The 13,803-nt window shown below is 38.2% G+C and overlaps 1 protein-coding gene across 1 annotated transcript in view; it reads left to right on the top strand.

Moving 5' to 3' along the window:
• TRIP11 (thyroid hormone receptor interactor 11) overlaps window positions 1-4,847 on the top strand; it is a 35,227-nt gene extending 30,380 nt beyond the window's left edge. Inside the window, 5 exon segments of the mRNA XM_050897907.1 lie at window positions 32-92; window positions 95-166; window positions 430-444; window positions 2,069-2,095; window positions 2,911-4,847. Coding sequence (XP_050753864.1) covers window positions 32-92; window positions 95-166; window positions 430-444; window positions 2,069-2,095; window positions 2,911-3,086 — 351 coding nt within the window. The 3' untranslated portion in view covers window positions 3,087-4,847.
• Window positions 4,848-13,803: the final 8,956 nt, after the last annotated feature.

The raw sequence follows: 13,803 nt of genomic DNA, 5'->3' as shown, positions 1-13,803 counted from the left end.
GTAAAATATAGTAACTAGTAGGCTCTTGTAGTCTTTTTCAGAATTGTTTGTGAAGTTCCTCGAAACAGAATCTTGCCCAAGCCTTCCTCCACCAAGCTCTCTGTTCATGATATGAAAACTTTAGGAGCAGCAGGAACCGGTAAAACTAGCAGTACTCCATCCAACAGTCAAATGCAAGGTAACGTTTGAAGGAAGATTTGAATCTTTAGACAGAACATGAATAACTAAAGGTAGAATTTTCAGGGGAATTTCAATGATTCTGTGCTTCCTTGCTTGTGAACTATGAATTTGATTGCTTCTGCCCCCCGATTTCCTACTTTCTCTTTTTTTCTTCTTCCCCCACCCCTCCTTCCCACTGCTTCTGTACCTCGTTTCCTAAAATCTCAATACAGAAGTTCAGAGGGACCAAATTCCCTTTGATATGGAAAGGCTTTAACAGCACCTGTTAGAGCCAAACAGATTCTGTGCAGACAGCTCCATATGGTATATCAGTGAACCCAGTCCTGATTTTCAGCATCCCTGTTGATCAGCTTGGGTCTCACTGAGTGAAGAATGCAAGTAATACCAACCTTGTAGTGCCTGTCTGGTATGTAGAACGTGGATGCTCAGAGAGAACTGAAATAAAATCAGTTAAGTATATGGCCTCATTTGAAATCTCTGTAAGCTGTGCGTGAGTGTTAACTTCTAATTTTTCTGAGGCAGAGAACAATTATGCTTATATTATGCATGTTGAAATTAATGCACTTTTGTATACGTAATGTAAGATCCAAATCTTCAGTTTAACTGATCCAGTTTGTACTTAATTTTTATGTGCATTTAAGACTTCACCTTAATACAGTCCTGCTGATTTGCAGCAGCTTGCTTTGATTGAAACTCTTAATGTAAACTAAAAAAAAAAAGAACAAACCCCAACCCCTAAAACCTATGTATTATATAGATCTACAGAGAGAGGTATATATGCTAAAAACCCCTCTTTCAATTCGCCTAAAGTAGTTGGATGTTACAAAGTATAAATGTCTACTGTGACATACCAATTTATGTCTGAAAGCAGTATTTATTTTTTTTTTAATAAACCTAAAGTAAGTTTAGTTTTGTTTTTACTCTTCTTCCTTGTAGTATAACAGCAATATAATAGGTAAAGTACCTATTTTACTTGGCAAGAAAACAATTTCCTTGTCTGGAAGAACTAAATTCTTGGTTCCTTTTATCCATTCAGGAGCTAAATTGCTGGCTTGTAAAACTAGACACCCATTATATATATCCCTTTAATTGTTTGGGTGCTTTAAGTTTTTTGTTCCTAGAAATAAATCATATGGTAGCAGTTTTTAAGTGCTGGACACAAATATCAGTATAATATCTACACAGAAATGCATTTATGAGAATTAGGATGATTACATGATGAAAGATCTTTTTTAAAACAAAAAAAATTAATAAAATCACCTATCCAAACAATTAGTATGATATGGGAATGTCAGTTTAGTTTCTGCTCTACATTTGGTGTAGGAACCTTGTCGTGGTTTAACCCCAGCCGGCAGCTAAGCACCACGCAGCCGCTCGTCACTGCCCCACCCCTGGGATGGGGGAGAGAATCAGGAAAAAAAACTCGTGAGTTGAGATAAAGACAGTTTAATAGGACAGAAAGGAATGAAAAACAATGATAATGATAATAATAATAATATGACAATAGCAATACTAAAAGAATTAAACTATACAAAGCAAGTGGTGCACAATGCAATTGCTCACCACTCGTTGACCGATGCCCAGTTAGTTCCCGAGCCGCGATCCGCGCCGCCCGGCCAACTCCCCCCTGTTTATATACTGGGCATGACGTTCCATGGTATGGAATACCCCTTTGGCTAGTTCAAGTCAGCTGCCCCGGCTCTGCTGCCTCCCAGCTTCTTGCACACCTGCTTACTGGCAGAGCACGGGAAACTGGAAAGTCCTTGGCTGAAGATAAGTGCTACTTAGCAACAACTAAAACATCAGAGTGTTATCAACATCATTCTCACACTAAATCCAAAACACAGCACTGTAACAGCTACTAGGAAGAAAATTAACTCTGTCCCAGCTGAAACCAGGACAAACTTGAGAACAGGTTACATCTGGAGCTGAGTGAGGATTTGATGGGGGAAGGTGAGGAGGGGCAAGTCGATTGTTAGATTAAAAAAATAGCTTATTAATACTTCTCTTTATTAAAACTAAAACTTTGTTAGAATTTGACTAATGAGCAAACATCAATTTTTGTCTCAAGACTAAATTGTGACTCACTGTCCATGATGTTTGTTTACAGGGGTTTTCTTGGGGCTGACCCTGGGGAAGCTGTGCCAGTACACCATGGGGTGGGAAACCTACCTGTGTGCTGCATTGTAGTGCATGCACAAGGGCCCTTATGCCTTTGCATAGTGCTGGAGTCAGCGTGACCGATACTTCATGTCTGACATTGCATGCGTGAAGTGAACCTTGGCAAAGGTTGCCTGTCGCAGAGATGTATAGATTTTTTTGGGTAGCCTGAGCTGTTACTGAATTTCAGCTGCCAACAAGCACAATATGGTTGGCAGGTCCTGGGAGTGCCCTGTGCTTTAAGTCAGTCTTGTAACTGGTGGCCTGAAGTGTAGACATGGGAATTGTTCAGCAAAAGAAGCAGTGGCAGATGAGATCGAAGATGAGAGAAGATAGAGAGAACGAAAAGTCTTTGAGAGCATCTACAGTCCATGGCACGAAGATAGGATTTTCATGTTGCAAAAGTAATAGGCAATTTTAGAACTTGTTTGTGAACAAATGCTGTAAAATTGGGTAGACTTATGAATGCTTTCTAACAAAGTGTTTTTGTTTGTTTTGGTTTTTTGGGGATTTTTGTTTTGGTTTTTTACATTTCAGATTCTGCAGTCTTGGGAATGAGCAGAAAACCAGATACAAATCCATTTTTAGCACCTCGATCTGCAGCAGTGCCTCTCATAACACCTGCTAGTAGTTCTGGACATCTGCTTATGAAACCTATTTCTGATGCGTTGCCTACTTTTACACCACTGCCAGTGTCCCCTGATGCCAGTGCTGGTGCTGTACTAAAAGACCTCCTAAAACAATAGATGATCTTGTATCAATATGATGATAGTAGCACTTTAAGGAAAATGACGACACTATGCTGTATATAATTTACCACAATGAGGCCTTCTGTAAAAAGTCATGTACATGTTTGCAATTGTAGCTTGCTTTTCTTTTAATTAAGAACTAACCAGTGCTTCAGAAAGTCTAATGGTGGCATGAATAACTGACTTCTTTATAGCAGGCATTCATTTTGGCTGTGGGTTAAATCTTAAACTGAGAAAAAAAGTCTATCTTGTTGCTAGATTGTCACAAGATAAATAGAAGGATTTTTAAACCTCAGTTATACTCTGAGTTGTTTCAGTTATGCATAGACAGCATTAACTCTTTGGTGTTGAAATCTGTTTTTCCATTAAAATGATCTGCCATTGGCAGTGGGCCTTCAAGAACCAGAAGTTAAAAAAGAAAGATTAAAAGAAAATCTTCAGCCAAAATTGATCTTGTTTGAGGTGTTCAAGTAATGACACAAACTTCAAAGAATAAGACGGTGAGCATATGGGAGTGTGATTATTGAGCAGCTGCAGTCTTCCCACACACGATTTATGACATTTACTTAATGTACACTAGGACATGTATCTCTTATTTACAGGATTGGCCACATTTGGGCACAATTTGAGGCATGTTAATCCCTTTTTGCACAATGATTTGATTCCCTCCCCCACTGCCCCTGCCTAATAGCTGCTTTTAGCAGTCAAACCCATCAGCACCAAGGAGTTAACTGTGGAAGCGAGTGCTTCATTTTCTAGAGGTGTCCATGTGATGAAGAGTGGGTGGTTTAGCAAAACATAGGTCCACATATATAAAGACACTGTACTCTAATGGTCTAAGATGTATATTTGAGAGACTTTATCTTGCAGGATTTTGTAGATCCAAATATAGGCTTAAAGCTTGAACACATGTATAGAATTTAAAGGGAAGAAGATGCTTACTTATCTCAAATGTGGAAGTAGGTCTTTGTAAGACCAAGGCCAAAGTCAATTATTCTGTAAATTTTGCTGTGATAACTTGTACACTTTGTTTGGCAGGTAAAGAATGAAGTTGCATACTAAAGGATAAAAGTCATCTTGCAAAAGTAATCTTCATAGTGAATCTGAGATAAAACATCTTCAGTTTAAAATGTGTAATTTCTAAATCATTTTATATGCCATTCCTTGTTTTGTCAGTGTTAAGATAACTGTTGTGCAAGTTCTATATTAGAACTGTCAACCTTTACTTCTCATTTTCATTAAGATCCTGGATTAAGTTGTTGTAAGAGTTATATTTAAATAAAATTAATTACTGAAACTTGTATAGAAGCAACCAAAATAATGCAAGAAATCTTTGCATTTATTTATGTAGAGGTCAAATAGTGAATTTCTTTTGTTGCCTTGAAATCTAGCAAAGTTTCTTCAGTTACTGTTTTTTACCTTAAGAACTGCTTGAGTCCCTTTTCTCCAGTATGTTAATGTTTCATGGAAGACTTAGGCAAATTTGGAAGTGGATTGACCATATTGAATTTTTATTTTAAATTTTTTACTCCATTATAGACAAGGTAATTAATTTGGCAGTTTGATTTCTGAAAGGTTAGTAGCCACACATAGTATACCAAAGTAAATTCTGCATTACTTAATAAATGTAATGAGAATTTGAAATTACCTCGGCTAAGAACATTTCAGTTTGGTACTTCAAATGTACATCTTCATTTAAACTGGACTGGAATAGGTACCTTTTTTTCAATAACAAATATAAAGAAAACTGAAATCAGATGGCTTTTGTGTAGTCTCTCTTGTTCTTGTAGTCATGTCTATTTAAGGATATATAGCTGCTTCAGAATAAAATTGCCTTTTGGTGAGCCAAAGCAGAAGGAAATGTTTAGTTTTTAAAAATTATGTGACTTACATATTATAAATTACAAATGGACTCATGCTGCTCACTATCCTCTGAATATACGAACTGAGCAGATCTTAACTTTTTTGTGCAAATTTTTTCTTTAATTGCAGAGAACTTAGTATGTACATGTTTCTCTTCCAGGAAGCCTTATAAATGCCAATAAGTAAAACATAGTAAGACCATTTGTTTCTGCATGCTGTAAATCGGCTCCATTTATACAGTAAGCTATGAGTTTGAGGAGGGAAATCTGAAACCAAGGAAAGGTATTGAAGAACTTCAGAGTTCCTCATTAAGCTACTTCGGAGAGAAGAAAATACTCTACAGGAGAGATATAAGAGGCTTCAGTCCTTAAGTCCTAGAAGGTCTGTTGAACTGTGGAGAAAATCCCCATGGCTTAGAGGTTTCTGTTCTAGGGCTTATTCCACAATTACATTGGTGGGTTTTGTTGCTTTGTTAGAAATCAAATGTGTTCTGTGTTCCAGGGAGTACTTTCCCACTGAAAAGTGTAGAACAACTTCATTGCCTTGTTTCTCTCTTCTTAGACTGTTTCACAGACTATTATAAACCTTCAAGATCTGTTTTTATTGAAAGATTAGCGGATATATTTTTTCCTCTAACTTTTCCTCCGTGTTTACTTTGTGCTTGATAACTGTTTCATATATATTTACCTTACCAGTTTCCCACATGTAAGTATGTGACTCATGTAGTCTATCCTGTTAATTGTGTGGGTCTTTCACACAGCAGTGGGGGGGAAAAATTCTCTGTGGAATTTATGAGCAGGTGCAGTAGTTGAACATTTTCATTCTTCATTTAACTTAATTGTTCTCTTTCACCTTGCTTTTGCAAGGAAAAAAAGAGTGTGATCGTCCTAGTTTTGGTCTAACAAGCTGTCGGTTATCCTTAGTGGTAAGGTAACAGAATTCTAGTAAGGAATTAACTTTGCAGACTTAATATAAGGGGGAAAAATAAGGGTTAGGATTTTCTGTTCTCCTCTGCAGACTCTCATTTTTTGCCGTTCTTTGCTCATCCTGCATTCTGTGCAAAGAGAAGGAAGTAACTGGTTGATCTTTCTAATTGTTACTGTAAAAAAAAAAAAGCACAGTTTGTTTTAAAATTGAACTCTCCTGCATTAAACCAGTTAGTCACAGCCATATAATTTGTCACGTTATAGTGACCAGTGTAGAAAGACTTTTTTCCTACTAAATTTCAGTTCCCAGCCTGCATTTTATTATTGCTTCTTATTCATGTTCTTGACCCATTTTGCATAAATGGTTACTAATAAGGCAGGCTACCGGGAATATATATAGCAGTGACTGACTGATAAAGTGGAAGAGACAGAATGGAAGATGCTTGCTTTGTAAGTATTTCACATTATCGCATACCTCATGAAAGCTTTGCAATTTTAAGCCTTGATGTCTTCTTGCTGCCAGTTTTGATGACTTTATTGCCACACTATCATATAAAAGTTCAAGAATAATTTTCTCAATTCACTTAATCAGATGTCGCATCTGTACTTGTAAACTTGATGTCACATCCTCCCAAACACTCCCAGTTTGGGAGTAGATTTAACTAGAATAAATTCTTTTTTGGTCATCTACTTGAAGAAAAAATACATCTGTTTAATATGGAGAGACATTAGTATACTGTGGAAATAGCAGGGATAACAGCTTCATGCATTCTTTCAAGCACAAGTCTTTGATTTATCTATACAGTTAAACCAAAGTAGTCTCTGTGTCAATATACTTTTATCAATGTTTAAAAAAAAAAAGATAAAATACATATATGTATATATACACATATGACAGTGGTAGCAGTAAGGCTTGAGGAATTAAAAACATTGTATGTATTTTATTTTGGCTCGTGTTTTCCCAGTAAATTTAATAGTTTGTTGCCTTGAGTAGTTGTCTTTCAGGTGGAAAGCTTCTAATTAGCTTTCTTAGAAAAAAATATATAAGAATTATCAGCCTACAACTTTTATTCTGTTGTGTTGTGCCATTATATACTGCTGAATTTATTTGCAGCCCCATAAAGCTTAAATATGGAAACCAGGCTTCAATAAAAAAGGAATAGACAGCTGCTGGCATTTTATTTAAAGGAAAAAATAATTTGTATGTGGCGTGTTGTTTAGAGCGGTGGCGACACTGAGTCTTGGACTATTGTATTCATCTCAAGCTTCTAGAAGAGTATGGCATTCTAAATTTCAGTATCTGAAAGCATCACCTAACTGAAATACATTTTGTAGCAAGTAGTCGTTAAAGCATGTTATCAGCATAAATGTGCAAGAAATGTGCCTGTTCTTTGCTAGATCTTTGCTGATCTTTGTTAGATCTGTTGAAAGGCTAATTCCGACAAATTTATTCCAAATTGGGAGTTCAGCCATGCTGCTAAAACTCTCAAACATTTTGCCAAGCAGAAGAAAATTGTATCACGTGATGAAAGGCTTATTTTCCTTGTAGGAAATAACAATTAGAAGATAGCTGTTAATTTTTTCATACATAAAAAGGGGCATTTATCATTCAGTAAGTGCCTATATTAAGTAATTTGGGGTCATTCTGTGCCTTATTGAGCTTGTGGCATTGCTGGTTAAATCTAATTTCTTTTTAAATGTTCACAGATGTTGTACATCATCCTTGAGCACTGATAGTGAACTAATCTTTCTCTACTCTTGTGTTAAGATAACCATTAAACAGCTTCTCACAGATTAGATTTTAAAATTAGTATTGCTTGCACTCAAGTTTCTGGCAGTCTGTGCCAAACTGCCTTTGAGAAGGTTAACCTTTTTTGGTCTGTGATGGTCAGCTAACAAATATTTCTGTGAATATCCACAGTAACACCAAAAACATTTCCCAGGCCTCTTAAGCAGACTGAAAACACCCCTTTTGCTCTATTTGTAGCCATTTTTATTTGAGTTCTTTTACGCCTTGGGTTGGTTTGGGGTTTTTTTGGATTGTTCTCATTGGGAACCATACACAAATGTTTCCCCCTTTGAGGAAACATCATGCAGCTCCCTTCCTACTCATAGTTCCAGCTATGTGGAATGTTACACCCAGAAAGTAAGTGCCCCTTTTTTTAAATCTGCTTCTACCAATTCTGTTTCATTCCTATTACCACAGCCATATTTTCTTCCAATGTGAATGTACACTAGGAGTTCCTCCTATAACTATAAATTCTTGTGAATGTCGTAGTACCACAGCCGGGATGGCTCTCGCGATTGCAGAAGCTGAGCATGTATGCTGCTAGATCACCTAACTAGAGATAAGAATGTCTTTCAAATGTTTGCATGTAATTGTGGAGTTCACAGCTGAAAATGGAGTGACATCTCAAATTGCTGGAAGAGAGATGCAGATTCACACCAAGTCAAAAGTTCAAGGTAAAAGAAGAGGGGGGATGGGACATCACAGATGACCCTCTCTTGCCGTATTTCTGTTGTCATTTATTAGGTGGACCAGAAAAAGACAGCAGTCAAGAAAAACATGAATGTAGTAGCATGATCCCAGAAGACTTGCTTTTGAGTGAAGTGAGAATAAATCTGATAAATTTAATACATGTTGATCAAATTCAACATTGATTACCCTGACAAATTCTAAACAGTTCGTTATGCTCGTAAGATAAAAGAATAATTCCTATTTTAAAGATACGGTGTCTGTTGGTAGGGATTGGAGCTTTGCCACATTTAAAAAAAGGTCAAACTCAACATCTTCTCAAGCTTGAAGGAACTTTGCTGAATACACAAATGAGGAAACTTCCCAGCTAAGGTTGTGCCTTCAAGACCGTTCAGCCACAGGCCAACTGAGCTGAGCCCCAGAAACTGACAGCAGCCCGGATGATAGCATTCTCAGGAGGCAGGTTAGCCTAGCAGGTAGCAGCTGCACAAAGCTCTGTAGCAGTGGTGCATTTTGCTGGAATTTTGCCCTAAATCCATAAAGAAAGGAAAAGATGTCTGTGGCTTCCTCTTCAACAATAGAAGCTGTGGCCTGAGCTTTTTTTCCTTATCTGAGATCATAGAGAAAGGATCCCTTGGATCCTTGTGTTTTGATTTATACTGGGAGAGACAAATTGCCACTTTCTTAAGTGACTGGCAGACTTTGGATCATACTGCACATAGTTAGTCTTCCTCAAACCATCAGTCTGCTGTCAAGGAGTATAAACATCTTACTCTTTGAATTATGTAGAAAGGAGTGTAAACATAATTTTTTAGTTTTTAGGTTTGTTTTTTTTTTTTGCTACAATCCTAAAACCTGTGCAATCTCAGATTGTGGTTCTAATGCCCAGTCAGCTGGAAGTGACCCAGCTGTACACAGGAGTCCTCAATCATCTACTTCTAGCGTAGTGTATTTTAGTGAAGTCCAGTTTTGCTTTGGCAAGACCCAGCCTATCTCGGGACTTACACCCCCTGCTCTGAAGGAACATATGGGGACTATATTCCCAAAGTCTCTTGGGCATTTTTATGGTTAACTGGCAAGTACATGCAGAGTCAGTGACAACAGAGGAGTTAACGTGGTTCATGAAGGTGTGAAAACAAGTCAAACTGGCAAACAAGTGGAACAACGGATTTCCTGATTGGAGACACGTTAATGCACAATAGTGAAACCCAGCTATAATGTTCGTACGAGGCATATATTTGAGTAGATCAATCATAGATGTCTTTTAGGGCCTGTATGCTTATTGTGTGAGTTAAAGTTTAACCTAGTCTGCTGAAAAAAGGAGATTGTGTGCACTTCCTGCAGGTGGATGAGAAGATGAAATGCGTTTGCTAGCATCCACACTCCTTTACTGAAATCTAACTAAAAAGCGCATCCGACAGCAAAAAATTTGAAGGTGAATTTTTTTTCCAAACAAAAGGGTGTTCTTTGCCACCAAGACTAGAAAATGTCTCTCTGAATGTGCTTTGGTATTTGTGAGTGTCCTGGCAAAACCAAAAATAACTAATATCGCTTGGTGTGTGCAATGTGAGAGTTGTCGTCCTACAACGTCCCACAACAGTAATAAAAATAAGTATATTAAGAAAAGAGGATTTCTTGTGTGTCTGGCATCAAAACCTTCTTGGCTTCACTTTTGTCAGTACGTTTGCTCCTGCTGAAGTGTGTGAGACAGGCTGTGGTCTTCTGCTTGTCCCCAGAGAAGTACAGCTAAAGACTCAATACTTGCTTTTTACTAGCCCTGACAATATGCCTCAAACTTTGAGAAGATCATTCCTTCTTGTTCCCAAGAAAGCAGCGTTGCAGTTTAGTCTCGGTACTTCATATGGCTGCTAACTTGTCAGCAGAAGAGAGTTTTGCGTGTGTACCAGGTGGGAGTTGTATGAATGAATGAATGAAAGAAATTGTAGGCAGTGTTTGACAGGGAATAGACCAGAAATCATACTTCCCCCTGGCTCAATTTGGTTTTCAATGCTTGCAATTAATCATTTGTTTTAATGAGACAACCATTTTAAAAGTATTAGTCTGTGGAAAAAGTGGAAAAGTGGAAAAAGATTATTTGAGTTATGGTCAACTATTATTAGAGGCTTTTGTCAATGATTGACAGAACAGAATTTAGAAGCCCTGTCACGTGGCATTTCAACAAGCACTGACAGACTACAGATCAATGGTATCAAGGAAACAAACTACTTTATGCCTATTTTTTGTGTTTGTTAACAAAGTGAGCAAGTCTGACCCTTGCTGTACCAATAACCTAGAATGTTGTTCTGTCTCCCTTCGTGTAAAGGAAACCAAACTCTTTGGAGAGCTCTCCGGATGCTGTTTGAATATCAACCAGTATCATCAAGGTGAGGGGAATCCTGGCAGTATTTCTGTGTGGTTAACACTAAGGCTTTCATTTGCAACATCAGATGCTGCCTGAAATAGTAACTATTAGCCATCACTGTAGCACAGCCACTTTGTATCTAATGTTTGTTGATGGAATAATTGATAGTCCAAGGGGTCAGGAAAAAGAAGCACATAACACACTCAAAATTCTGCATATTTTATTGTTTGGCAGCTTTCTGTGAAGGCTATTCTATCAGGCGAGCAAAGTCAGATGATTGATCTTGACCTAGTAAAAGCAGGCCGGTGGTAGCTCCTGACTCCCTAGAATGGGAAGCACTGCTAAACACAACCCTCTGAGAACAGGAAGCCAAGATTTATAATGCTTCAAATCTAAACTTTTGTAAATTAGGGAGTAGGGAGCTAAGGACGTGCTAAGGTTTTGAGAATTTGACCTTTCAATGCTGCCCGGAGAGACAGAAGCCCATGTTAAGTTTGGCAGGGGCAACTGGATTTATACAACTAAATAAAGATACTCTGATTTATACAACTTAGGTACCCTGAATCCATGTGATTCCTGAACAGTAAGTATAGTAGTATCAATAAAAATATATTTAGCCTAAGCAACAGTGGCAAATGGATGTAAATAGTGCAACAGTAAGAGGTAGTAGCAGTTTTGAGCAAATAAGGCAAGTTGGAGAAGAATATTAGTTCCTAAATGGGAACATGTATAAAAGATGAGAGCTGCAAACATTATTTCTCAGGAGAGTAAGTAGTGACCATGAGAGTGATCCTGAACACTTTTGGGTGCGGGTGTCTAAGAAACTGCATATAGGAACGGAAATAAAGGATTTGGCATTCAGCTAGTCATAGGGGGAGCCAACCACACGAAATGTCGGTTGTAAAATTAACCTTTATGTAAAAATGTTTCCCTGTCTCCTGCAGCAGTTTTCTCTGTTGTTATAAGGTATTAACGTACTTGAGCGATGCTTTTGTTTGTAATAAAAGAGTGTTTTCAGAATTACAAGCAAATCACTGAGCTGATTCTGGTTCATCCATATGTTTCGGTTTATATGCCGTACCATGGATCCAACGCTAAATTGTACCAGGAGTAAAAATATAGTAAAGAAAGTGGCTTGAATGGTAGACTGGAGCACTGACTGAAACTTTTTCTGGAAATAGAATTGGAAAATATTTAGACTGCACTTTGCTCTGTATGCTCAAGTAGTGGGTGCCAATAAAAATGAAGGCAAAGAGAAGACTGTCTTATTTTTGACAATAGGAGCAGGAACAGATGTGTTTAACAGTTTTCAGCTAACTTAGAGGAGGCTTATTATGAAACTACAAAAATTTGAGGAGTACAGGATTCTGAAGAAAATGAATGAGTCATAACTAGGCTTGCCAGATCTGTCTGGACCCAAACCCAGACTCTGAATAGCACACTGTCTGCAGAGTACTCAGGATCAAGGACCTACAGAGTGCCACCTGCAGGCAAAGAACTTGTAGATCGTACCTCTCTCTTTACTGAACTATTGACAGAACGACGACTATGGTGTGCTGCCCAGAACCTGCCTACTTGGACTGGGGATTGAGGGAGCCCTCAGCAGTCTGGCTGCGATGATGTTCTCCTGAACTCAATCAGTGGCTCCAACTTCCTTGTACTGGTACTTTTAATAGTCAGATGCTTTGCAGGCAACCTGAAGCTTGCACTGCCCTGGCCGAATGTGACTAGTAAACCTATTTAAATGAAAGAAAAGATTTCCGTTAGAAACTAAAATGGGAATTGATCAAAACCTGAAAGGCCAGCCTTCCAGTTCTGGAGGTATAGCCAAAACCCGGGTGAGGGGCCAAACTGAGACTGAATTGAGCCTGTAACTCACAGGAAGAAGGTTACGTGTACTCTGTCACAGGGATGTGGTCTTGACTTTGTGCTTGGCACTGAGCCTAACAGTTGCCCATGGTACTGATGCATCTATGACTGCTACTAAAAGTAGACTACAGAGGAGAGGAGATGGGCTTGGTGCTGAGAAGTTCCACTTCAAAAAGCAGTTGGACTTACCTTCTTGGGTCCTTCCCTCTTTCTCCCCTCCCCAGTCTTCCAAAGGTATCTCAGCAGACCTCCTAATGGCATGTTCCGGTGCCAAGACCTCTGGGAGTCTTAGCCACACCTAACTCAGCCTCAGTGCCCATGCCATGGTCCCTTTCTTGGGCTGCCAAGGGTGGCTACAAAGGCTGTAGATGAAATCCTAGACTCAGAAACAAGTGACAACTATTATACCCAAATTCCCAAGTTTTTGCTCGGAAAATTTCATGTTTGCTGTTTACAGGTGCCAGTTAGGAGATGGCTGGAGCCAGTTTCAGTTGCATGGAGTAACAGAGTAAATGTAAAAATAAATCTGTATACCACTGATCAGAGCTAGTTTCCTGACATACGTAGTTGTTAAGGGTAATCTCCAAGAAAATCTATGCCTAAAAGATCAACACTAAGTCTCCTGTGCTGTGCTGCTGATTTGCCTGATACAGTGGATTTACTGTTCTGTATTTTATTAAGCATTCTATGGAAACCTATTAAATACAGTATCTTATTTGGTACCTTCTGTTCTTCTAGTACTAAGGCAATTTTGTGAGAGGTCACGCTTACAATAAATAATTCAGCTGTTACATACCTTCACATTTAATTCAGTTACAACACTTAATTTCTAAATGTCAAGTGAGTTCTGATGAATTGTTACTCTTCATTTTCTTGATTTGTTCTACAACCTCTTCTGCTGGCACTTCAATTTTAGGCAGATCCTCCTAAGTATGATCTCTCTTTTAATTCCACTATGGGAACCTCTTGAAGTTTCTCTCGCAAATGCAGATGAAGAAGAATCACTTAATTTTCTACTGTGATTTTTATCTTTAAGCACTATTTTTATACCTTGTTCATTTGTTGGCTTTGCAGACTGTTTGGCAGTTTTCCTGCTCTTGGTGTGTCTGAAAAAGAATTTATTATTAGCTTTTATGCCTCTTATGATTTGTTTCTCAAACTTTCTTGGCCTGCTTTTCTGTTTTTTACATTTAACCTGTCAGAGTTTTTGTTCCTTTC

This window comes from Gymnogyps californianus, chromosome 5 (genome assembly GCF_018139145.2).
Source record: "Gymnogyps californianus isolate 813 chromosome 5, ASM1813914v2, whole genome shotgun sequence".
Classification (NCBI taxonomy): Eukaryota; Metazoa; Chordata; class Aves; order Accipitriformes; family Cathartidae; genus Gymnogyps; species Gymnogyps californianus.
This window is presented reverse-complemented; position numbering and strand designations above follow the sequence as displayed.